Here is a 25,198-nt window from a genome sequence, read left to right on the forward strand (position 1 = left end):
CGATCCAAAGGAAAAATTGTCACGCAGCAACAGTCTGAACTCTAATCCACGACGGACTACAAGTTTGTCATTCTGAAACTCATGAAGTGATCTGCAATTTTAAGTTTGTCTCACGTGAAATGTAGATTTATTACAACAAAACTTCCTCTGAAAAATTATCACAAAAAAATCAGACAAGAATCAGGGATAAAATTTGCAAACTAAATTGATTTCAATTCAAACCTACAGTTGTTTTTATTCATGACTTTTGTGTTTTTAAAGTCCTAGTTTAGGCAGAGTTCATCTCAAGCTCTTGGATTCGCTTTCAAGCAGCTTCCAACAATCTTTAGTTGATCCCCTCAAATTCTTCCATTTTTATCCGACATGTTTCTGAGTCTTCTAGAGGTGACCAGTCAACCTTTTTAGTCCATTTTATTGACACAGAATAAAAAGAGGGATTACCATTTTGGCGACCTTGGCCTTGGGGCCTTTGACATCCCCGCCGAGGATTCTGGGTCGCACGCTGACCTCAGTTTCGGGGACGGTCCTCTTCAGCTGGAAGCTGACCTTGTACGGCTCAGCGCACTGCAGGATCTTCAGAGCGTCTTCATACCTCACGTTGTCAAAGTAGACCTTTGCACTCAGCAGCTGATCACCTTCACACAACATGAATGAAGGGATGTAGGGATACATTCATTTGTATTTTTTAATCCATTTTATTACAGATACGTTTTTCTGATTTGTATCTGGAATTAACAGATTTATTTACTACCCAAAATTAATTGAACCGACTCTACTAATTGCTGACTGTTTACATTTCTGAGTATTTATCTTTTAAAACGACCTAAATTTGATCTAAACACCTGACATAAAAACATTATTTATTCTATTTAAATTAGAATGCAAATCTGTAAGCAAGATTAAACGTTTTAAGCATTCTTTTTTCGAGTGACTACAATATAAAGGTTTTTCACCATGGCAACCATACAGTTTTCTTCATGTCTGTGACTCATAAATACATCCTATAATTTTCATGTCTCTGCCTAGAAGTAATTATCTAAATTTTCCTTAGCAACCAAGGTTTTTACGCGTTTAGCTCCAATTGACTGACATTCTTCCATGATATGGCTGATAGAGACCACCACCAGCTTTTTGTTGGTGACATATGTCTGAGTCTTAAAGGTGTATTTGGAAACATTTCTTTGTATACATGCGAACCACATCTGTTCCTATGTAGGTGAAATTCATACCAGAGATGATTTTATCAATCATTTAAACCATTCAGATTGCATTTTTCATCACACAAGGTGCTTACATAAAAGATGGATGTAAACATTAGTCCTGCCTGTTTCTGTTTAAGCTGCTTTCCAATGTATCTTTAACATATATATACATATACATATACATATACTGATTTTCTTCTGTTCTGTTGTTTTTGATTTGAGTTTTAGGTTTTCTTTTTGTAAATCTGTGCAATGATCAGGTTTCTGATTTATTAGAGTTTTTAGTTTGTTCATGCGGTAAACTGATATCAGCCTCCAGTTCTTTTTTTAACATATTGTTAAAACATGGATCACGTGAATTAATCACCCAAGGCATTTGAGTTTTTTTTTAGTGATTTTTAAAATCTTTGTTGGTGTTGTTAAATAGTTAAATCCATGCTGAGCTCAAAAAAAGTACTTAAACTGATCTATAATACAAGCAAATTTCAATATATTAAAACCCAGGATGACCTTTGGTTTGGCGGTTATCTAGGTTTTGTGTTTCTTATAAATATGACTTACCCTTTAGGATTTACTTAAAAAAATTTCTACTGCAAAATAATTTTCTTCTAAACACAAATCTTTACTTCTTGAGTTTTAAAAATCCCTCTGCTGATGATACCTTGCTGCAGACTCAAGTGTTTAGCAGCTGGAGAGTCTTTGAGGACATCTTTGACAAAGATGCCTCGCTCTCCTCCGCCCGTCACGCTGTAACCGCTTGCTCCAACCTCTGCGTCCGTCTCCACCACGATCTCCACCGACTTCCTGAAGTCGTCCTCCACTCCCTTCTGTGCACAAAACACAACTTTTTCTAGTTTCTCTTTGAGAAATCAATTTAATTGAATGGAAATATTCAAATATTTGAGTTTTTCTGAAGTCAGTCAAAGTCAGAATCTGCTGATTGTGCAGTCATGGTTGAGCTTTTAAAGTTTTTATTTTTTGGTGATGTTTTTTTTCTTCTTTTTGCTTGATTTGTTGGATTGAGTGCAAAGTTTCGGTGCATTTGTCATTCTGCACCTCTGGATCCATTTAGTCTATTAAGCTGTCTGGCAGCAAAGGTCACTTCAACCCTCGACAACATTTCCAAATAAAAAAACGTCTGCAGATGATGAAAAGCTTTAGCTTTTGGTCTCAGTCCCTCTCCGGCTCACCGTCTGCTCGTCCGTCGGCTCGCAGTCCATCTCTGGTTGGGCGAGTTGGCAGGTGGACTCTCTCAGGTGACTCCTCTTCTGGCTCAACACCTGCTTCAGCTCTGCATGGAGCTTCTCCTTTTGCACCTGCGGACAACAGATGCTGTGAGATGATCGGCCGTGCAGAAAAGCATACAAAAAAAAAATTATCTTATCGTCAAAATGTTAAAACTCCCACCAAGAAACACCGATCTGCAGCTGCTGCTCCTCAATATCAAACCGCTGCAACCTGTCACTCTGGAGCCACGTTTGGCTCTTTTATCACTAATCTGGGTCTTGCTCTTAAAGAAAATGCTAATGATTTAAATAAATAACAGATTATTTAAGGTTTGTCATTTATGTTTACCTTTTTAGACTGAGGTGATCCAATATCGGTAAAATTACTTGGTTGGTTTTTTTGTACCACTGCTACACATTACACTGAAATCAAGAGGTCTTGTTTTTGTGTTTTTTTCCACTTCTCATAAACATGTCAGATAACTGAGCAAAATGATATCAAAAAGTTTAACCTACTATCAGAGTTGATCATTATAAAAAAAAAAAAAAAAGAAAGAAAGCAAATATCTTCTGCTGTCTAGTTACTGTTCAGGGGCAAAATTCCTAAAATACATAAATGGATTTATATGTTTAGTTTATTTTAATGGGATTCTACAGCAATGTTGTCATGTTTATGATCAATAAGAAAAGAGAAAAAAGGTAAAGGTGCACCAAAGTCAGAATGAGAGAAAAGGCCATGTTTGGCTTGACTTTCCTGTGTTTCTGATTCAAGTGAATCTGCTGCAGCAGAAGGACCTTACTTGAGATGAAAGGAACCTGTATGTACTGTACTAAAGAAAAAAAAAAAGTATTATAATAATTTGATTATTGTGAATCTTTAAAAGCATTATTGCTACAAAAACGTAAAATGATTTTTCTGCACAATAAAGTAGGACTTTGTGGCTCTTGCTGGGTTTTGATTGGTAAAAATCAAATAAATGGCTTGTTGGTTGCAGACCTTTGCAATAGGCTTTTAGAATTACTTTCTTGACAAAGACCAAGCAGGTTTGGTCGATTTTTCTCTCCCTTTATAACATGTTGCATGTACTCAGGTTGTCCTTTTGTATTGAGCTTTAAATGAAGAGAGTGACGGATCCAGAGAGGCAGAAGATGCTTTTACAGCTGCACAATAACCGACCTACAGCCACCGGGTGTCACTGCATCCCGAAAAGCTGCTCAGTTTCACATTGTGGAATGAAACAATGAGGGTGAACAGTCCTGACCTGCTGCTCTCTGCAGATCTGTTGCTTTGGCTGCATGAACGTCCCGAATCAAACCGTTTTTCTGAATTTGTTAGCATAGAAATTATTTTCTGACATTTAAGTCTCTTCTGAGCCGAGAACATGACCCATGTCGTGATGACGCGTCACGTTGCATTTTCAGCAGGTGGGTTCACTCACCTGCCAATCAAAGAAATCCCTGCAAAACAAACTAATTAGATCTGGGAAAAAAAATCAAAACATCTGATTCAAAGAAAATTCCTCCCCCTTACATTTAGTATTAGGCATCATGAATATTTTTCGAAAGGACTTGTTGCACAGAAGCATCCGTCCACAAACACCAGAAGCAGATAACCTCTTCATGCACCTGTGGGTATGAAGAAGTCAAAACACCAGACAGGTGGACGAAGCCTCCAGATTAAGCTGCATCAGAATGTTGTTGACGGTTTTCCTAAAACAGATGAGGGGAGCCGGGTTTGTGGCAGAACCTCAACCAACTCAAACATAACTAACAAACAGCTGGAAATGACAAACTGGACTCTTTGTGAAGGAGGGCTGGTGAGACTCTAAAGGGCGGGTGGTGAGTGAGTGATGCAGAGGTTGTGAGTGAATCTGATGGTCGCTGGTCTTTTTTTCTGCAGGACGCTTCACCATGCGGAAGACGGTGTTTGGTGGCCGGAAGCCTCACCGTTCTCTCTGGGCTCTCCTGCTCGTCTGTGAGGCCGCTGTGCTGTGGGCCGGCCGGGGACCTGGGTGGGGGCGAACGCCTCTTGTCTTTTACCTGCAAGCAAAGCAGAAGGCGCTTCGTTCAGCCGCAGGACAAATCACATCCAGATGGTCATATATTACAGATCACTTGTCACTGTTATTCAAAAGTAATATTTTGCTCTCTGAAGTTACTCTCTCTGAGTTGTAATGCATTACATTACAGCTGCACTACTTTAGAGTATTGTCTTTGTACTGCATGCAGAAGTAGAAGACAACACTATAAAGTGAAAACGGACTGAAACTAAAGGCTTAACCTTCCCGTTGTGTTAGGAGACTCATTTCATTTTAAAAGCATGAAAGTACCAAAAAGTATTTGTCAGTAAATTTTATCTCTACAAAATATTTTGCAAATGTATGTTTTTGTTCTCATCTGTTCTGCATTTTATTTATTCAACTTCTGTAACCCAAAAGAAAAACATTATTTGTCCTTTTTTGAAGCTCATATGCGTCAAATCGGACCCCAACAACATTAATGTCTCTATTGTTCATGGCGCAGGCAGACAAACAAACTAAACTAATTAATAATGAGGTGTGTTGTAACATTCTTCTGTGACAAACACAGCAGTATTTTATTTATTAATGTTGTTTTTTTGCAAGTAAATTTGGACCGTTTTTCCGAAATGGAAATTGATGGGTTAACGCTGAAAAAAAGACCATAAGGCTCAGACCAAAAGCATTGAAACTAATAATTTCATGAATTAGGAGGCCTAACAAGTCAATTAAAGGACAAAGAAGTGTGGCTGACAAACAATGGTTCTAATGTATTTTGTTGCTGATTTAAGATATGGGTCAAAAGAGACACGTGGCCAAAAAGCACGGTAACAGAAAGCGTAAATAGTGGTTACTGTTGATATTCTTTCTTTTTTGCAAAGGGGAAAGGTCAGGAGACAGGAGTGCAGGTGGGTGCAGCACAAGGTGAGGGTGAAGGCGAAACAAAGGGCCTCTTGTTTGATAGGTGGAGGTAGAGGTGGATCTGTCCAGATGAGGCAGACACACAGAGACGGAAGGATGTGAAGCAGATTAGGATGATCAAGGATAGAGATGGAAACATCTTGACAGGTTCCAGAAGTCTGATGGAAAGGACAACTTTGAAGAACTGACGAATGAAGAAAGTGTTAGACAGCACAAAAGAGAAGCACTGGACCTTTTGGAGCAGGAAGTAACAAAGATCAGTAAGGATGAAGACACCAAAGAAGATGGAGTGGAAATGAGCTGGCCCTCACAACAGACCTGTGGAGGTCTGGAAGAGGGAAGCAGAGATGGCTTTAGAACTTCTGACTGGACTGTTTCACAAGACATTTGAGATGGAGAGGATGTCAGAGAACTAGAGAAGAAATGTTCTGGTTCCATTTTTAAGAAAGGTGCAGAGTTGAGGAAAAAACAGAGAAGTTATGGGACAAAGGAGAGGAAGCTAGAGGACAAACAGTGTGGGTTCATGCAAACAAAAAGAACCACAGATGCATTATTTGCTTTGAGGAAGCTTGTGGAGACGGGTCAGGAGGAGCTGCTCTGTGACAGGAAAGAGAGAAGCTGTGGTTTGGATGAGGAAGTCTGGAGCAGCAAAGACGGATGTTGGAGATGTTCAGGACATGGACATGGATGAAAGCTGGAAGACGGTGGTGAGATGTTCAGTAGGCGTGACAAAGGAGATCAAGGTGGAGGTGGGACTGCACCAAGGAATAAAGCATTTGGGAAAGAGGTGAAGAAGCACATGCAAGCAGGTTGGAACGAGTGGAGGTAGGTTTCAGGTGTGATGTGGACCAAAAGTGTAGAAGACTGTGGTGAGAATGAGACAGGAGGCAGAGCTGGAGGTACCAGAGATGATAGGATTCTCTGACCAGGATGGAGAGGATCAGGAATGAATCCATCAGAGGAACAGATCGTGGTAGATGTTTTGGAGATAAATGCAGGGAATGAAATGGTTTAAGAGGAGGAATAGTAAGGATGTTGGTGAAAGGGTGCTGAGGCTGAAGCTACCTGGAAAGAAGCAAAAAAAAAGACCAAAGAGGAGGTTCACGGATGTATAGGAGGAGGACGCAAATGAGAAGATTAGACAGAGCCAGATGATGACGGGAGATCACTGAAGAGAGCAGAAGAAAGGTAAAGAAGGGATTTTTGCTGAGGTGGAACCATTGGAAGCTCAGTTGGGGAACCAACCCTTAACTTTAGAGAGTTTAGAAGAGAACCTGAAGTCTGTGTGTCTCACAAAGACTGAACAAAAAGTCCACATCAGACGACGAGCAGAAAACGGATTTAGGGTAAGTCTTTTGTAACATTAGAGTGACTGAACACGTGATAAATGAAATACTTCAGTTGTTTTCACTGCTAACGTGCTGCTGGATGGTGGCTCCTGAAGCCTGTCCTTCCCCTGTTTGTTTCATGAGGTATTGCATGGTTGAACTTTGGGAAACAGCATGACCTGAGCTGCCACCGTTGTTCGCTGCGAGCCTCAATTAAAGTTGTCCATAAAAGATTTTCCATCAAAGTAGGGCAGACCATTTCAGCTCAAAGGAGTTTTTCCAACATATTTAATGTTTGCTTGGTTGGTTGCAGACGTGTTGCGTTTACTCACGGCTGGATCTCTAGTCCGGCTGAAAACATGGCTGTCTTCTCTGTCAGAATCTGGAAGATCAAGATGAACATCAGGTCAGTTTGCCGTTGGAAGCTAGCGGCCTTAGTAAAAAAATCGTAAGACTACGAGACAAGATAAACTTTATCGTCCTGCAGAGATTTGACTAAATCTGTTTGTGATCTCAGACGCTAAACTGATGAAAGAATAGGTTCTATTTGAGGGAAAGAGTTTGACGAAAGTTTACATGACTCATTTTCTTGTCCTGTGCTGACAAAAAAACCACATGTTGGTCTGATTCAAAGCCATTACCTTTCTAAAGTTCTGACAGTTATCACAAACCTGAATGTTGGACCTGCGCTGCACGTCTGATCAGTTTTTCGTTTTTATGTTTCCAAAGCCTCGTTTCCACTGAGCATTCCAATGTGGTCCGGTTTGGAATGGTCCAGGCATTACAGGTAAGCGTTTCCACTCAAAGCGGAACCATCAATGGAACGGCCCAAAAATGGAACGGTTCAGTTTAATGGCTCCATTTTATAATGGAAACGCTCAAAGTATCAAACCGTACCACACCGCCCAGTGGAAATGAGGCTACTGTCCAAAATGATTCTGTGCAACGCTCTAAACAAACAGTAACAGATCAAAAACAGTTATTAACTCTGGTCTGTGGACATTTTTAACTGTGTCATTGTGGTCGTTTCACAGCAGCAATACTTTCAGTTATTATGTCTTGACGAACTCGAGCATTAATTTATTATTTCCGTTTGTATGGATGTGAATGTCCTTGTGTGCATGTGTGGGTGTGGAGTCGTTTGTGTGTGTGGGTGCATAGTGGTATGTATTTATGTGGGTCTGCATTTTTTTTCTAGAGTGTGTGGGTGTGTGTGTGTGTTTTTATGCATGGTTATTGGTTTCTAGAGTGTGTGTGTGTGTTTTTGTACGTGTGTCATCCATTGATGGTCTTTGTGAGGCTCAGAGATTCATTCTGTGAACATTGTGGCTGAAAGGATGAAGGTCTGACATGACGGCGAATAAAGGGACGGAATGAGACCAGAGGTGCAAATGTGTGATGGAAAGCATGACGGACCACCAAAGAGGAGATCTGAACAGAGCAGGAGATCATCTGAAGGATCCGTTCAAACCATTCAAACTGTTTCCAATGAGGTGAAAACGCTGGAATCCAGACTCTGAAGGATCTGAGACAGCAGGTTTTCCTGTCAGGCGTAAGCATGCAGAGTTAAAGGATCTAATATAGCGACACGGCCGTCAGCCGAAGCTTTTAGAGGTCCTGACATTCTTTCCGTGGCCTCCGTCATTCCTCTGACACCCGATCCTAAACCATCTTCTCCATTCACACACGAGAAGGAAAAGCTCTAGGAGGACTAAACGGTGCAAACATCCACAGAGCAGTAGACCTCAACCATGACGGTCCTTTCTCAGGAAAAAAAAAAAATCATTATTTTTGACGTTTTTTTGCTTCATTCATGAAGACATTTATCAACAAAGTGAGAGTTTGAACAGGCGATGAGTTTTAGTTGCAGGTCAAACTGTGGTGAAGAACTGAGATGCCAGCAGTCTCAGAAAAGCTGCATCTTTTTGTTTCTGTCTGCATCTCCTACCTCATGAACGTCCCTGTTCCTTCTGCTCCCTTCGTCTTTTAAGCTACGTTCACATCGCCCGTTCAAGCAGCCACTTCCAATGAAAAGTCTATATAAACCAGAGTTCTGCTTATAAAACTCTTGCTTTCACTCATAGCTACGCAAGTTTTAATGACCATTTTTGGGCTCTTTGTACAAAACGTGTGGCAATTGAACACAAGTTAAAATCAATTCAAACTTTATTTGTTCAGCATTTTTCCACATAATGTTACTCTAAAGCGCTTTACATAAAAAGAGACCACTACAAAAAAATGATAAAACCCATCCAGTGAGTCAATCATAAGATGGAAACAATTTTCATCTGGAAAAACCTTTTTTCCACTGTTATGATGCCATTTAAAATTCTTTATTTAATGTCTATGTGCAGAATTAAAGGCTTTACTTTTTGCTATTTAGTCAAGACATCTGAAGTCAAGGAGTTCTTAGTATTGACCATGTTTTTATTGCATTTGACAAAAGCAACACGTTTAAAAAAAACCTGGATGATCCACATTTTTGGTTTAATTTTCTATGTATGACTGTTGTATAATGAGTTAAATCAAATTATAGTTACGATAACGGTATGGCCTGTCTGGCACTTTTCTTAAAATAACAATATTCTTTTTACTGTCAATGTAAAAACCAAATATGACTCTCAGAGAGTCTTATTTCTGTAAAGTACAGCTACACATCCAGAAATTCAGAGAAAGGGTGTTCACCCTATATACCCACACATATAGTCAGTGTATAAAACCCTACACACCATGAAATACTGATTACAGCGCTGCATACACAGCATAAAAAAAGGTTTTAGAAAGTCTTTCAGATAAAGTTTCACATGTTTCACTGCCTGTGAATAAAACATGGTGGGAGCTTTCAGTAGCTGCATTTGGTTTTTGAGGCGCATCGAAACTGACATATTTTGCAAAACTGCAATGGAAACACCTATTATAAACTTTTAGCAACACTTGTTTATAAAATAGCGCTTCTCATGCCTTGCGCAACTCAAAGTGCTTTAACATTTGAAGTAAAAAACATTCACAATGTTACAATACAAACCCAACCCACCCTTCCCACTCCCCACTGCGACGCATACGACCCGTGACCCCACTCACAATGAATACTTATGAAAGTAACTTCTAAAACAAATTTCAGAGTTGGCTCTGTTGTGAGGAAACAGTATTTGGGAATCTCTTCACACCAGGAGTCAGCTCGGCCAGAGGCACATCGCCGCAGCGCCCACCCAGACCGGGACAGCAACGGGGTCCATTTCACAACCGTGAGGCTGCAATGTTAAACTCCGGCTGCCCCAGCAACAGCGACGACTGCGGCAACAACACTGGGAAGAAACACTGGGGCTAAAAAAAATCATCCATGAAATTGTAAATAAGATTATGCATAAGATAAAATTAAATACATAAGTTAATAATATTTATTAAAAGTAAAAGAATAAAGAAGCAAACAAGATCAACTAAAAGCAAAATTAAAAAGGTGGGTCTTGAGCCTTAAATAAAGTCTCTGTGGCCCAGAGGCTCCCCGGCAGGCCGTCCTACAGGCGAGGACCGTGATGGCAGAACGAAGCCTCACCATGAGTTTTGGTCCTCACCTTCAGGACAACTAAGAGGCCAGCAGCGGATGACCTCAGAGTCCATGAGGCCTCCTACTTTAAAAGTAAATCACCTACATAAGAAGGCCCAAAACCATTAAAACGTTTACAAACCATTGAAATAATCCTAAAATCAATTCTGAAACGCACAGGGAGCCAATGCAGCGATTTTAAAATGTGTGTAATGTGTTCCCGGCCCCTGGTTCTCATCAGAACCCATGCAGCAGAGTTCTGTGGAAGTTGTGGGTTTGAAGGAGACTTTTTTGGTAAACCAGAGAGCAGGGCATTACCATAATCTAAACGACTACAAATAAAAGCAAGAGGTGCTGATGCAATTTCTTTTAAGATGACAAAATCCTTTCCTTTTCCTGCCTCGTCCTGTCCCACGGTACTTTAATTGTGTGGGATAAAATTTAACTCAGAGTCTCTGTCTACTCTCATCCAGTATGAATTCTGCATACTGGATCTCCAGGATTACCAGGCTTTTTTCTTTTCGTCCTGCGTGATGTCCACCTTACACCTGCAGATTCTGCCGATTTCTCCTCAAACCTCCTCTGCCACCTGAAGCACATCAACCTTTCCTGCACCAAGTTGATCAATAAATCAGTAATTGCATTCAGAGTTCTGGTTTCACACCAAATCTTTCAATGAGCACAGCTCTTGAAAAAGTCCTGAAAAAAGAAAATGTTCAAATCAAGTGGATTTAAGGATTTGGGGCTGTTGAGAATTTCATATTCAGAAACCAGACATAAAATATTTTTACACAACAGGATTTGGATTTTTAACCTTTCACGTTTTCTTTTTTCTCTCTCTTAAACTCTCTAAACTTTGAAAAGTTTTCTCATGAAAAAGTTGGTAAAGCTGAAGCATCTTTTGTACAGTGCAGCTTAAAGAGAGTCGTCTTCAATTTTCACTTCAGTTGACTCTGATTTCAGAGTTAACTGCAGAGATCAGTTTGTCCTCTGCAGTTAACTTTGCATAACATCAGCTGGTACTTTGAGGACTTTATTGTCCATCTGATTATAGTTCTGAAGCCCCCCCACCCCACCCCCACCCGCCCCCAAGCAGAGTCATTCCTGACGGTCCTCCTGCAACATGTGATCAGTCATGCCAGCGTGAATGTGTATTCTGGGTGTGTTGTGTTCAGGTGGGTGCTGCTCCTGTTTGGGAATCGATCACACAATCTTTAAAGAAAAAGCCCCCTTTAAGCTTTAAAAATACACAAAACATAAAACATCAGTACTTTTGTATTACGTAATGTAAAAAAGTACTATATAAATAAAGATTCATTGGATTAGATTTGATAGACAAATCAGACTTTCTAATATTTATTCCAAGTTGCTTAAAAAATTGAGTTTCAATGTTTGACCACTTCTTGGCATTTTAACTTGAAATAAGCTACAACTATGTATAAACAGAAAGTTTATATATAATGCATGGCATTTACAAATTAAGAAAATAAATGAATTATTTAAAAATTAAACACTGTTAATTTCAGTCTTTTTGTTGATTTGGGTGGATTATTAGCCAGCATAACTTTTTTTTTTTTAATTAAACCAAAAGTTTTAATCAGAAAATAGCCTTTATTCTTGTTTATATATTTATATTCTATTTTGTAAACCAAAAAAATAATATTCTTCTCTTTTGTGCTCAATAACTTGTTGCCCACCTTATAGTTTATTGTATTTATATCTCTTTAATTATTGTCTTGACGTCTTTTTACCTGCGGATGCAGAAACAGCTGCTTTATTTCAGTACTAATCTGTCAGAAACACGTCTTTCCATCAGTTTAAAGGAGATTTTTAGTGTCTTCTTCTAACCTTATGGTTATGAGTTTTGTTCTCACTGCATTTTTATATCCTCCTTTTATGCTGAAATGTTTCCATCTGACTTGGTTTTTTTTAATCTATCTCCTCTCTAATTGCTTGTGTTTCTCCTTTTTTCCCGCGTGGCAGACGGATGGACGGGCAGCAGCAGGTGGAGGAGGTGGCACTCCCTGGGTGGAGCTGAAGAATGGAGGGAAGTCAGGGGAGAAGGTGAAGATTTGGGATGCCTCACAGCGCGAGCTTATAATAGATCGGACCTTCATCTGCAGGCCTGAACATGGCATGCAGGGGCGGGCCTACATTTAACACACACAGAATCCAACTCTTTTTCTTGTTTTCGCACCGAAAAACATCCGAAACAACAAAAAAATGGACTCGAGTTCCGAGTTATGGAAAACCCTTCAAGGCAGATGTCTTGATGAAAGGTTATGAAACTAATTTCATTTGAATTAACCGATTATTTGTTTTTATACGAAAAGCCTGTTTTAACATGTGACTTTTATTTTGAAAGTGCCACATTGAGACATAATTGAGTTTGAGGCTGCAGTTAAAATGTTCAAACTGTCAATTTACATAACCCTTGTGCTATCCTAGGCATGTTAACATTGGGAGTTGGGTCATCTAGACCCACTAGACAGTGCTTTGAACCTATTTTGTTCAATGATTTGTGATCTTCACTGGTGTCCATGGATGACATGGAATCCTCTTCACCTGCCAATATGTCAATAACACAGAGAACCATGCAGCTTTTTTTTAACCTTAAAATGTCTGATTCAGTCAAAAGCAGAGTTTTTGTTTTTTCTTGTGAAGCTTTGCCGTCTGCAGCGCTCCTTCCTTTAGCACAGGGGTGGGCAATTCCAGGCCTCGAGGGCCGGTGTGTCTGCATGATTTCCAGATAGTCTTGCCCTACTCATGGCTGATTACCTGGTTCAGGTGTGTCCATCCAATTAGAACATGCCAGAGCAGGGTATGCTGGAAAACATGCAGGAATGCGGCCCTCAGTGCCCACCTCTGCTTTAGCAGAAGTCCCTCTGCGGTCAGAGAAAAGAGCTCCAGCATTTGTGCTTGAGAAACTTCTCAGAAACGCCCGAGCTCTGTGTTTTTATCGCTTTCCTAAACAATCCTGATGGCGAGCAAAAACAGAGTCAAACTTCCACGACTCGTCCCTTCAAATGGGAGTTCGTGTAAACATTTGGGCGTCTGCAGGCGAAGCGCTCCATTTCCTCAGGTAATCTCTGTTTTTAGAAGCTTCTTGCACCCATTTTTCTCCTTCAGATTAGGCTTAAAGGTTTTTCATTCTCATTGTCATTGAACTCATCTTTTAGCATGTCTGAACCTCAGTTAACAGCAGCCGGTTTAAAGGGGGCGGGGTCAGATCCCAGTGACTCTTTTGTCTGTTACTTCCAGCGTACATTAGACCTAGAATGACGTGAAACTAAATTAAACTATATAAGTGACCTGAATGTATGTAGGCACGTAGTTTTTAAGTGGCAGCTCTCAGAAACAGTCATATTTTTAGATATTCTTTTTGTTTTTCTTAATGATCCACTTTATTTTTTTTTTTCCAATCACAGCTATTCAGTAAGAAGCAGTCAGAGCTGCCTCTTTGTGCAGCATAAAGGTTGCAGGTTTAAACCCCTGGAGGCTTTTGTTTTATGACTTGAAGTTTGAAAGATGCAGAGATTGATTCGACAGCTATGAGACATTTTACAATTTTCACCAAAGTCAATTTGAAGTAAACAAATAATTGTGGGGCTGCACGGTGATGCAGTGGTTGGCGCCCTTGCTTTACAGCAAGAAGGCCCTGGTTAAAATCCCAACTGAGACGTCACTGTGTGGAGTTTGCATGTTCTCCCCATGCATGTGTTGTTGTTTTTTTTCCGGGAACTCCGGTTTCCTCCCACCGTCCAAAAACATGCTTCATAGGTTAATTGTTAATTGTCCCTAGGTGTGTCTAGGTGTGTGTGTGTGCGGGGTTCGGCAACCCCGTGACCTGAAAGGGACATAGCGGATTATAAAAAGTCGGTGGATGGATGGAGGAATATTTGTTCTTTATAGTCCTGACCTATCCAGCTGTGCAGTTAAGATCCAGATTCTAGCTCAGATGAGGAAAACGAAGACGTACGTGGACATATTTGTCTGCAAGTGGATGCATCAGAATGGAGCAGAGCAGGGAGCTTGTGACCAGCTGACTGTAGTTTGGACGCAACATCCACGGCATTTTTTCCTGATTCACAACAATTCGAATAAAGAAAAACATGAAAATGCAATTTTAAGCTTACTTTTCTTTATGTATTTATGTATTTATAAATGTCCTCCATCATCAGAAAAATGTACAAAAGTCCAAAACATTTGAAGTGGGTCTTTAATCCGTTTTATTAGTTTGAGTTTAGATTTAAAGCTTTTATTTATCTATTTATTAAAGAGAGAGCATTTTTATGAATTCACAAAGATTTTACTCCTTTCATCCTGCAGATTTTTAAAGATACATCAATGTGAGACAAGAATAAAAGAAATAGTTTTCTTTAAATCCAGCTTGTATAAGTATTTGTTTTTGATTATTTTTTTTATAAATATACATCAGTTCTCCTAAAGTTAAAATGATTTACCCACTTATTTACTCTAATCTTCAATATTTCATTTTTACTTGTTTAATGTAAACCATGTGTGTTTTATTTTTTCATAAAAAACATGTTAAACTTTGCAAACGGATCAGCTCAGACTCTCCACAAACAGCCTTTGTGAGGTTTGTGTCGCCTCCTTTACACCCAGGTTTCCTCCTCCCTGCAGGTCTGAGGCGGCTGTAAGCCCTCTGGAGATGGAAAACATAATCAAATCTAAAAGTGAGCATCACGCATCCTCTGAGGGAAAACAAGCTGCAAACTCCGGAGCGCGTGACGGACAGCCGAGGACGTGTTTGTGGTTTATTTTTGGGAGAGCTTTTATCAGCAGAGCCCAGACTCAGGTAGAAAGTGTTTTTCTCCCATTCACATGCAGGAAATAAGGTCGGACTTTTTTCCACAATCGGCCGGGTAGATAACACAAAACTCACTGGATCTAATTATAGGACAATCACAAGTCCAGAGAGGGAGGGAGGGGGGCTGCTTCTATTTCTGACAGACGTCCGACTAGAAATACTTTCACAGGAACGTCTCGTCTTGAAATGAACATCTGCTCGGTTTATGGGTATAAGCAACACTCGGTTACGTTCTGAACAAACCAGATTTTTGGATAACAAATATTTGCAGTATTGAGACTCTAACGTTTTGAAGTTTGACTCAAGCAGTAGATCAAAACAGACTTCACCTCACTGAGGGTTCCAACGTTCAATATAACGTCAAATATAAAAGGATTAATTTGTAAACAGAAAATTTGGGAGTTTTTTATTTTATTTTTTTTTTCAAAACTGTGTCTTTTGTTCACATTTTTTGAAAATGCTGCATTCATGTGGCGTCGGAATGGTCAGAAAAATGACTGACTCAGAAAACACACATGAATGCCGACTACTTTTCTGTATCAAAACAAGGTCAATGTATCTACAGTGCATCATGTTTAATATGGGAACACCAGAAATACAGGGAAAACAAATTATTAATAAGGATTAATCTTATAATTTACTACATTTCGCCGGACCAGATTAAAATAGTTTACCAGGCAGCACATGGCCTCTGGGCCAAAATTTGCCCATCCCTGCTGTAGGTTTTTATTAAAAAAAAGTAATTTCTGAGGTTTGCTGCCGCCTCCGTGTGGTTTGGGTCATTTTTAGTGGAAGGATTGGATTTAGATTGGATTGGGTCGATAGGATTGGGTCGAGTTCAGAATACTTCAAGAAAAACGGAGGATGAAACCAAATGTTTTTGAGCTTAAACCTTGGTCACATGCAGGGTTGCCCCCATATGCGTGCTGCAGGTTTTTGGGTCGTCCGGGCTCGTAGAAGGTCGTAGAGAGGAGCGGCTACATCTTAAGCGGAGCGCCGGTCTGTCTCGAGGCTCGTAGAGCCACCTTAAGGGACGTCAAAAAAATGGAACGTACCATCGCTGTGCGTGTGGTAAGTGTGTCATGAAGTGTTCTTTAGACTTATGACACACGGGCGATGCTGTCGTATGGTGTATGTTAGTTAGATTTGGGTGAGAAGCGAGTACTGGCTCCTTACTGACTGCGTGGAGTGTGCTGGTTGATGTGTAAGTGCACGTAGGCGGAGAAGGAGCAACAGAATCCTGCTTAATGTCCTCCATGATGGCTCCTCTCAGGCATCAGTTGCACAGGAGTCAGAGGAACTGCAGGAGAACATTGTCGGAGGGAGTACTGTCGGAGGCGGCGTGACCAGATGAAGCTTTTTCGAGATATTTGTTATAAGACGAGTCAAACTGCCACATGAATGTTTCAGAAGTGTTGCTGTTCTGAGCGTCTCTAGATGAAAGGAACACCGTTCCCTTAATCACTCAAGATAAGTGAAATAAATCCCATCAGAGATAAACAAAACACAACACACCCGCAGGAGTCTTCCCCCTGACAGGAAATGCCTCCATCTAAACAGGAAACAGACATTTATTGGACTGATTTGAGAAAAAAACAACAACAGCCAGAAAAGTAGAAAAAGTGATGCACAATTAAAGGAATAAACACCTTTAAACATTGTCTCAAGACTGAAATGGTTTGTACTCTTGAGTTGCTGGTTTACATGACTTTTCCTTCCTGTGAAATCCTCTCAGCTCTCTGAGGGAAGTTCACGATCTTACGTACGTCAGCCAGTGTTTCCTCATGAGGTCTCCCCCCCAGTCCACTCCTGACACCACTTGACCCTGAAAGTTCTGCTCTGGGACTGACCCCACCTCCGCAAGTTTGCCAGGAAATCGATAAGATTGTCATCCATCATCTGGATGTCGACCCAACCTCCAAACCAGCTTTCCATCGGGTGAAGATGGCGCTGAAAGCCTTTTGACAGGAGAACCCAGGACTAAAAAAAAAAGATATCCTGTTGATGGTTGTATTCATTATGTAAGGAGTGTTTTGACTCTTGTACCCACTTGGGCTCACATGCATACCAAGCTGAGCTGGAATTAGAGGCCAAACTGATCCTGTGACCATCACACTGCAGCTGTCACTGGTGTGTAACACCGAGACGGCACTGACAAATCTCCGCACGACCATCAGCATAAAAGTGGGCACAGCACACCGGCAGCATTCAGAAACATGTGCACCACATTCAGATTGAAAAACTCCTTTTTTTAATGTGATTTTTTTGTGTATTTTTGACCTCTGAACTTGCAGCACGGTTGACATGTCAAGCTGCAAAAGGTTCCCATAAACCCCATGTGTTTGGAACCAGCAGTTGGCACTCTGGGATAAACACAAGCAGCAGCTGTCTCACTCAAACTGCCTCTGCATTTAAACAGCGCTGCATTGTTGCACTCTCCAACGTCAGCAATGTCGAGGCTGCAGAACGCTCCCATAAACTATTGTGAGCGGCTCCCAGTCACTCCAGAGAAAGTTCAGCCAGCATTTGAGAAAAAGCATGGACATTTCCCGTCTTGAGTTCAAAGTCAGGACAGGAGATGCTTCAGCGCTGCAGTTCTGTGAACTCAGCCACCAGAACCACCTGCTGTCTTCCCAGCACCTCCAGCCTTTCTCCCCCTGCAGCGTGTTCTCTGAGAGAAGTGACAGACAGCTCTCATTAGACCTCATCCACCCAGCCTACCTTCAATTTCCACCCTCGGCGTGTCTTCTCCAGCAGCTCAAAGGTGACAGACCTCCACACCCAGCAGCAATCAGTGTCTCCTTCCTCTAACCCTCTGTTTCTTACTTTCACTTCCCTTCTTGCTGATATTTACAATGTCTAACTCCTTCTCCCTCTGTCTGTCAGCAGCCGGCCAACCACCCTGTTGCTCCCCTCTCTGAAACTTCAGGTCCGGCCCGGGACCATGGCATCTCAGGAGGGACGTTTCCAGCCGTCTGATTGGTCAGAGGGCAGAGTGATGCCCCCATATTAGGACAGCCAGGGGCGGGGCTGTTCTACTATAATAAAAGGAGGGTGGAGAGGAAGATAACAAGGTTTATGGCATAGTAGGCCGTTTGTGTGAGCGGTGAAAGTATTGTGTGTGTGCACAAACACACAAACAAAATGCAAACCTGCACTAACTCAACTTGGAGAGGTTCTATAAACTTGTTTCATCAGAAGCTGTAGCTCACTTTTGCAGAAACGTCTCCTGCAGTTTGATATGAGGACTGAGGTGTCATTTCTGACACATCAGGCGGGTGGAAAGTCGCAGTTCAAAGGCTATTGTCGTCTTTAAGTGCATGCTATGCAACATTAGGAATGTGTTTACTTAAATTAAAACTGATCTGTTTCAATAAAACCGGGTCTTTCTGGCTTACAGTAAATCCCTGAATAACAAGCAGTGAATCACTTGATGTTACTTAACGGTTATCTGTATCCTGATCACTTGAAAATAGTACTTGCAGACCTTAGTTCTAGAGAAATAAGAGTATATATAGGGTCAAAGCCGTTGCTGAGATGTTTTTTTGACAAGTGTTTGCCTGTAATTGTTTCTGCTTGAACCTAAAAACCCACTCCAAAGAAAGTTGTGATTTTTGTGTTTTTAACTTGCACTTGTGGCATTTTTCTGATGATGGTGGACATAAATAAAGAAAATTAAGCTAAATGCCGTACTCAAAAAGCTTGTAGTTGTTGCATAAAATCTACAATCGATGGGACACAAGCTTCTTGTTCCGCTCCGTTCTGATGCATCCATTTACGGACAAATAGATTATGTACGTCAAAATTGCTCACCATTTTTGTGTTGCACAAGTACTGTTCTTTTGGGGGTTAGAGGGGCTGGAGAAAGTGCGAAAAGATGGATGTGGGAGGGGGGCGGCCTTGCTCTGCGGCAGCAGTCACGCCTTCAAGTCATAGGGGGAATCTCCAATGACCTGCTGTGGCTCTGCACAAACTATGTCTTAGAAAATGACACAGGTGGTTGGATTTTGCAATCATAATCAAAAGACCACTGGGAACACTTTAAAAGAGAGATCAAAAGATGATCGGAGTGGGACTTTAAGCATATTTTCATATGTTTTTTATATGTTTATGTCTTTGTTTGGAAGTAAAAATTCCGATGCTCCATTCATCAAGTTCTGGCACCAGTTTTGGTCAGGATTCCTGTGGGCAGCACATTTGTTTACAGTGAGCTGAGTAAATCTACAGAGGAACCTGCGATGTGACAATAGAGAATTTGGCCTGAGGAGTCTGGTGCTTCTCAGTCTCACATCAAATGCAGGAAAGCAAACCAGAAACTTTCATACATTGACTGTGATTAGCCAAAGTTAACTGTTAAAAAACTGTTTTATTCTCTATTCTTGACCAAAATCCAACGCTTGTTTATTTTAAACATTACAGCAATGTTTTTTTTTTATTGCTATATTTAACAGTCTGTCAGACGTATTTGGTGACTCTTTAAGAAATATACTGATATTAAAAACATGTATATAGATTAACTCTGAGCAACTCTTAGCAACTCTAGTATAAAGCACAGACTGCTGGATTTCTTCTCAAAAGTTTGGACCGCAGTATTTTACTGGAGCATGACATCGGGATCAGAGGATCTGCTCTTCAGTGGTTTGAATCCTGTTTATCCGATTGGTACCAGTTTGGTAATATAAATGGACAGTCCTCTCATTGCACTCAAGTATACAGAGTCCCACAGGGCTCAGTTCCAGGACCCATCCAGTTTATTCTTTTTTAAATTATGTTTCCTATCATTTCAGTATTTTTTGTTTCTTTTGTTGTCTTAAGTCTCTTTCACCGCCGCTCGGATAACTACCCTTGTCCTACCGCTTTCATTTAAAATCTCATCAACTGTTGACGGAAAGGTCCAATTGCTGCAGAGTGACGGGGGCAGACGAAACACTTTCACAAGAGCAGCCTTCTGTCATGTCAGTGATTTGGGTTTTTTTATGGCAGAGTTAAATAAAAATTGGCATGGAAATTAGTGTGCAGTTTGGGGTCCCGTGTCTGTAAGACGATCGTACGATGTCCACATAAACTAAGCTCTCTAACAATCAGGCTGCATGCAAGGAATGCAAGTTTACATTGTCTATAAAGATAAAGTTTATATCTTGATATTTCATAGGAGCCACTTGCGTGTCCCCTACATTTTCACCACTTTTGCCCACAAACAGCCTGTATCCACATGTAAGGGCAGATGTGACTCTGCCATAAAAAACAATAAGAATAATTTAAATGCCTTACATTGAAGGGTCAGCATTATGATCTAGTCAAATGTCTATATTTATTGTTTGGTTTTAAGCCAGATTTTCTTCGTTTCTGGATCCAGCTGGCAGATGATCCAACACTGACGTGGAGTTGTTTGGGGGGGGGGGGGGGGGTGCTGTCAGAGCAGATCAGGCCGCCAGCACTGTGTCAGCTATCGTGGTTATTGTTTTCTCCTAGCACAACACAAAGCCAGGATTTGGATGTGGGAGGCCAGACGGGGGAGGGATCGGGGTGATGGAGAGGATGTCATACAAATGCGAATTTAAAATCTAAACAAAATTAACATAGATCTTAGTGTCTGGCATTAAAAATGGAAACTCTGACACAAAACTGTGATGAGTCAGCACTTGATGTGTACGATTAAAACTCCTGCTAAAAGACCTCAAATACTTTCCTTACTTGGAGTGAGAAAAGCTGTCCTCCACAAAATAGAATGAGAAGATCAGAGTTAAGAGGGAAAGTTGAAGAAAAATTGGTTAAAGTTTAACATTACCTGAAAGCTTACATAACAGCCAATCTGCATGATTTCTAATTAAAATCAAACAAGTTATAAACTGGACTCTCCATGTTATCTTAGTTTACTGTATATTTATGGACCAACAAGCTCTTTATGAGCTGCTAGGAATAGAAAAAAAGCAATAAAGAGCCTGTGTTGTACAGCTTTAGCAAAACAAAACACGATTTTATTGCCTAAAGAATAAATGTTAATTTAGAAAAAAGTAGAGAATGTGCCACATCCCAAATAAAACCCACCAGGAGACAGAAAACAAGGCCTGGTGTTGCTTCACAGCCAAGATTCTGTTGGTTCTGTGCAAAGACAGGAGCAGAGAATGTTTGGAAAATCTGTTTACCTCTTTGGCACAAAGTTATAAACACTATGGCATCATGGGAGTTGTAGTCATATCACTATTAGCTCCAGTGGGAGTTTAAAACATTCAACAGCACAATGTAAATGTGTTTTGTCAAAAAGTCCAATTGACTCATGAATTTAAATGTCTTTGGAGTTACAGAAGTTTCTGCGTCGAGTACGATCTCCCACCAAAAAAAAAAAAAAAAAGATTATAATAACCTGGAGTCCACAGAACGTTCCCCAAGCAACAGAAGAACCTCACTGTTCAAAGTTCTTTGCTAGGATGCAGTCAAACTGACAGGAGGACGACGGCTCAGAGATGCTCACAAGTGGTGTACAGCAACAAAAGAAGAGGTCTTCATATGTCGGTAGGGTTGGAGGATGGAAGCACCTTTTGAGTTCTCCAAAGAACTCCATAGTGAAGCACGATGGTGGCAGCATCATGCTAAGGGGCTGTCTCTCGGTCGATGGGAAAGGAACACATGAATCCTCAGCTCTTGAATAATCTTACTGGATATTTTCTAGTAACTTTCTTGTTTGTCCTTTTATTTAGAAAGGCTGGTGGGACACCTTATTAAACCACTAACTGTCCATCCATCCATCCATCCATGCATCCATCCATCCATGCATCCATCCATCCATCCATCCATCCATCCATCCATACATCCTCCAAACCGGCTTGATCCCTTTTGGGGTCACTTGGATGCAGGACACCACTGGGACAACCTACGCATTCAACCAGTAGCTGGCTGCATGGTATTTACTTAAAAGAGGACTTCACTGCATGAAATAACCCTATGCAAAGTGACGCAATGGGATATTTTTAAAAGTACTTCACGGTAGTACTGTGCTTAAACTTCAGGAAAAACAGGAAATTCCCTTCTCAGATCAATAACCTGAATGATCCTGCAGGTCTTTTTGCAACAAATGAATTAATAATAAAAAAAATAATAAATAAAAAATCAATGAAAATCAAATATACTGTAATAAAAATAAAAACCTTGGATTGTTTTAAATGGAATTAACATTTTTGTAGCATTTTGGGAAATTTGAAATTGACCTATAAACTAACTCTTGTTTGAGTGTGTTTTGTCTTTAATTTCTTCTGTCTTTTAATTTCGTCTTCTTTTAATTTCTTGTGTTCACGTGTCACTACGTACATTTTAAAGTAAATTTTTGAGCTCTACACACAAAACACGTGGCAAGAGAAAATTCAACCAGTTTAATTTGCCCAATAAGGGACTCTGATTTGGTGGTGACGTGTGGACGGCGTCCTTTTCAATTCACGGAAGCACCAACTGTTGAAAAAATTGATCATGGAGGAGAAATTAATAACGGCTGTTTGTGCCGGGTTGGAACTCTATGACACCAAGTCTTTCATATATCAGAGCTGGACTGTGATAGTAAAAGCAAAATGCAAGAAATTTATACCGCTTTGATGAACCTCTTCCAACTGTTAGTGCATGCGCTGGTTTCAGGCAGCAACAGTCCAGTGTCTACACCATATGCTAAAAGCGTGTTCATACTGAACCCTCCAGGGCTCCGTATGTTCATCTCTGAATCAGCTAAGAACATTTTAACAGTTGAAACCAGAAGTAAATGAATTAAAATGTAAATTGAGAAATTACATGTCCAAGTGGATGCAGAAATTTTTCCTTTGCAGCAAATGTGTTATTAAAAACTATTTTTCAATCCCTTTAGATTCCCTTTCTAAATACTAAGCACATCAATGCTAAAATTGTTTGATTTTTCTCACATTAAAATGACCACACATTATTCAAAACGAGAATATTTTTTCCCTAAATTCACCACAGCAAAGTTTTGTTGTAAACCCTCATGAACTTGTTGATTTTTTTCTCTTCTCTGTGTTGTGTTGCACCACAAAGCAGAGGAAAACATTGACTCTGACCTGCATCTGAGGAGGGCGTCCAGGTGACTCTGAATATCCCACGCAGACACTCACACATGGTCCTCAGAGGAAAGCCGGCAGCGGAAACACGCCGGCGGAGCAGCCCACGCTGGCGCTGTGGGGCTGGTGGGGCTCAGCAGCAGAGCTGGGGGAGGCAGGTGGGTGTATGAGGAGATCCAGGGGGGGTCACCTTGACTGTTTGGACCTGAGGGAGTCTGAGCTACACGTCACAAGAAACTGAAGGAGGCTGGGGAGCTTCCAATGCCGACGGATGGATGGATGTACGTGTCAAGATCTGGACCAGTGAACTTTCTTTTCCCTCGTTCAGAGCGAGTGTTTGTGAGTCCACTAGTGTGTTTGTGAGAGAAGGTAGGAGGCAAAACGGAGGGCATTAGGTGGAGTGGACAGTCAGCAGTTTGTCAGGACTCTCTGTAAAGCCCGGCTCCATTGTCTGAGCTGCTGGAGGCTTTAGCCGCGGCCCAGCGGTGCCTTGTTTGTGGGCTTACCAGGGTGGGACAGTCAGACGCAACGACAGCCAACACCACAAACGTGTTAAACTGTGACCAGAGGGCAGATAGAAAGCTGCCCAACACATGATAGTAACAGTGTCCACTAAATTAACACACAATCCAGCACAAAGGTGTCCATATTTTAAGATAATTTAATGGGAAAGAGAGATCCGTCTAACCTGAGGCTCTGGAGCGGCATGTGGCTCTTTGGTTTAAAGGTAAAGACTTTCTTTATTCCATTTTGAAAAATCGTGTATATTTCAGACTACATGGTGCAACAATCAAAACAAAACAAAACAGAGAAACTTTATTCAACTCTTTCAGAAACTGGACCCATAAAGCTCCAATAAACCATCAAGCTTGGTAGTTTACCGTAGTCAAACAAATACATTTGGGCCGAGTTTTGAGCGCCGTGTACCACAGAAAAGCAATTGGAGGTTAGTAAACATGAGCACAATTCAAACTCAAGCCCATTCACACTGGAGATGGTCACAACGAAAACACACACGCTTTTTGACGAACCGTAAATCCTCGACCGTTCACCTGAGCGGCGTGAATCAGCTGATCCTGAAGCCATTGTTCTCTAAGGTCAGCTGGAATTATGTCAATAATAAACTGTTGAAGAGTTACGCAAGTCGAAAGAACATAAACACTGGAGCTAAAGCTGCAGTGGATTTTCTATTAACTGACTTCTTGGTTCTTTTGTCATCAGACAGTGGTTATGATTGACACATACCTATTTTCTATTTATGAAAAACTTAATTAAGGGAACCTCATAGTCCTAAAAATACGTAAGGTCGATTTAATTAGCTCTGATTTAATTAGTTGGTAAAGTTTATGAATTTAAACCACAATCAGTAAAATAAACTATTATTTTTTTTAATCTCCTTTTTTTCTGACATTCTACTACCAACTACTTCATTTCTGCATTGAAAGGATCTTGTCTGTGCGTGATGTCGCTTATTTTGAAAAGGTGGTCATGTAAACTTCTGTCAAAAGTTCTAAACTATTTTAGATTTATAAAAGATTATATATTCTTTTAATGTATATGTTTTTTATGCAAAAAAAAGGTTCATAGATACAAATTTTGTGTTTCTAAAGGGTTTTCTTATTGGGCTGCTGTCAGTGAGAAATTGACCCAACTGGCTCTTAAATCTTGAAAGTTGTTGACTTCTGGCCAAACCAAAGTCTTTTTCATGCTGGTTTATCTGTGATGTAAACAGTGTCGTCTTTACATTTAGCAAGTGGATTCTGCAATCCCAAATGTCAAAGACCCACTCTCTCAGGAAATTCATTGGGACCCGCAAAAAATAAAAAACACCTTTTACTGTTACTACAGCAATTTGTACACACAAGAGGGCGCCACTGACGGGGGAGCAATTAAATGTTTTTTAGACAAATTAGATCTACCTTGTATAGGAGAAATCCAAAATAAAATCAAAGGAAATTACACAACAAGAAGTTGAAGAGGCCATAGGTAGATTTAAAACCAATAAAGCTCCAGGTAGCAATGGATTCCCTATAGAATGGTATAGAACATTTAAACTGGAACTTTTGCCACTTCT

At 40.6% G+C, this 25,198-nt stretch overlaps 1 protein-coding gene across 5 annotated transcripts in view; it reads right to left on the reverse strand.

The window, feature by feature from the left end:
* The window catches only part of LOC101164989 (neuroblast differentiation-associated protein AHNAK), a 40,526-nt gene extending 17,329 nt beyond the window's left edge, over positions 1-23,197 (reverse strand). For 3 of the 5 annotated variants that reach the window (XM_011482247.2, XM_023961950.1, XM_023961954.1), the window contains exons 1-6: positions 23,125-23,197; positions 7,028-7,077; positions 4,376-4,468; positions 2,393-2,518; positions 1,864-2,029; positions 442-635 (exon numbers count right to left, since the gene is read on the reverse strand). In XM_011482247.2, the coding sequence (XP_011480549.1) occupies positions 442-635; positions 1,864-2,029; positions 2,393-2,518; positions 4,376-4,468; positions 7,028-7,077; positions 23,125-23,182 (687 nt within the window). In that variant the 5' untranslated portion in view covers positions 23,183-23,197. Of the gene's footprint in view, positions 1-441; positions 636-1,863; positions 2,030-2,392; positions 2,519-4,375; positions 4,469-7,027; positions 7,078-17,791; positions 17,964-23,124 lie in introns of those variants that run through there. The other 2 variants (XM_023961953.1, XM_023961955.1) reach the window with 2 other exon arrangements.
* Positions 23,198-25,198: the final 2,001 nt, after the last annotated feature.

The sequence above is a fragment of the Oryzias latipes genome, chromosome 13 (assembly GCF_002234675.1).
Source record: "Oryzias latipes chromosome 13, ASM223467v1".
In the NCBI taxonomy this organism is placed as follows: Eukaryota; Metazoa; Chordata; class Actinopteri; order Beloniformes; family Adrianichthyidae; genus Oryzias; species Oryzias latipes.